The sequence below is a fragment of the Trichinella spiralis genome, assembly GCF_000181795.1.
Source record: "Trichinella spiralis strain ISS 195 chromosome Unknown Scfld1229, whole genome shotgun sequence".
NCBI classification, from domain to species: domain Eukaryota; kingdom Metazoa; phylum Nematoda; class Enoplea; order Trichinellida; family Trichinellidae; genus Trichinella; species Trichinella spiralis.
The window spans coordinates 1-1,549 of NW_003528168.1; the positions used below are offsets into that span (position 1 = coordinate 1).

Here is a 1,549-nt window from a genome sequence, read left to right on the forward strand (position 1 = left end):
TTGATTGACGTTCATTTATTCTGTGACTAATATTCAATCATTATTGTGCTTTTTCTTACGATATTTATGTAATGATTTTTTGTTTCGAATATCAAAATTAAGAAAAAACAACTTTTAAAATTATAATCTATGAAATAATTAGGAAATATTCTATTGCTTTTTATTTTATTTTATTTTATTTTGTTTACATCATATGTTTCCTTTTTTTACTTAAACGCTTTGTTTCTATTTGAAAACATTGCTGCATTGTTGCATTCTATTGGAAACAGTATTGTTTTTAGTCGCTGTAATGAATTTTATGTTTTAGACAAGAATTTAGAAGTTGCTACATTGTGAATGGTATGGAATTGCTGACAGCAGCTGGAGGAAGTTCAAACGTATCAAAAATGGCAGGTATCCTTGCAGGATGTTTAATAAACACTGCAACTGGAGAACTGAAATTTCATGTAAACGGCAAACAAACTGAAATGTCTTATCGCGTGGAACCGGGAACAATATTGTATCCTGCTGTGTTTGTATTACCCACTAGCCGAGAAGTTTTGCAATTTGAATTGGGCAATATTGAGGTATGTTGTGAAATGATAATGGAGGATTTTCTTTAATTAATTAATTATTCTTTATAAAGAAAACTCTTCCAATTGCGTCAGCTCAGTTAAACGAGCGCAGCAATGCAGTGCAGTTAATGTGTCCACCGAGACTCAAAATGGAAATTTGCAAGACACGAACTTGGCTTCGAGTACCTGATCAATGCGCTCGTGTAACTTCTTTAAAGCTGTCTGATACTCGCGGATGGAGTGTACTGTGCGACGATTTAGGTAAACCTTTAATTGAAATTAATACGATTTTACAAAGTTATATTTGTATAACTTCTAGTTCGGACAATGATGCTTTACGTTCCTGAACGCGACAGCAGCATTGACATTTTAGAATTGGCTGAGCATGAAAGTCTTTGCACTTTTCATCAGCAGACTCTGCGACTCTACTGTTCTTTATGTGCTCAAGGAAATTTCAAAATTGCTCATATTCTATGCCAACATGTTGACGAAGATCAGTTGATGTATGCCATACAGAGCAAATGTAAGTTTGAATAATGGATTTTATTGTGAAAATCTTTTTCACCGTAAATGTTCAATGTTTAACTTGGAAAATTTATGCTGTAAATTAAACAAAATAAATGAACATTTTATTTTGATAATAATAAGAATTTCATTAATTATTTAGATTTATCAGGCTCTCTTCGCCGTTGCTTTTATGATGTTTTAATTGCCATTCATTTGAAGTGCCATTATGATGCTCGGTAAGCTGAAAAATGTAAAAAATTGTTAATGATTATTTTACTTGTTTTACTTTTAGCTTGGCTGAATCTCACGAATACATAATTCCTTTAAATGCTAAGTTGAAAGACCGAAATTACTTTAATTATGAAACAAAAAGTGTATATCCACACGCACTGAATTCAGATATTACTCTTAATTCATCTATAAACGTGATGGAAGTGAGAAAGTATTTTGTGCAATGTAAGTATATTCAAATAACTGTAAGCCTGTCT

At 31.8% G+C, this 1,549-nt stretch overlaps 1 protein-coding gene across 1 annotated transcript; it reads left to right on the plus strand.

The window, feature by feature from the left end:
- Positions 1–307: 307 nt before the first annotated feature.
- On the plus strand, positions 308–1,517 carry Tsp_13533 (ryanodine receptor 44F; the record flags this gene model as incomplete). Its single annotated transcript, XM_003370064.1, has 5 exons — positions 308–566; positions 626–815; positions 874–1,077; positions 1,231–1,297; positions 1,354–1,517. Coding segments are annotated over 5 exons (884 nt in total), but the record flags the coding sequence as incomplete, so codon positions are not given.
- Between the last annotated feature and the right edge of the window lie 32 nt (positions 1,518–1,549).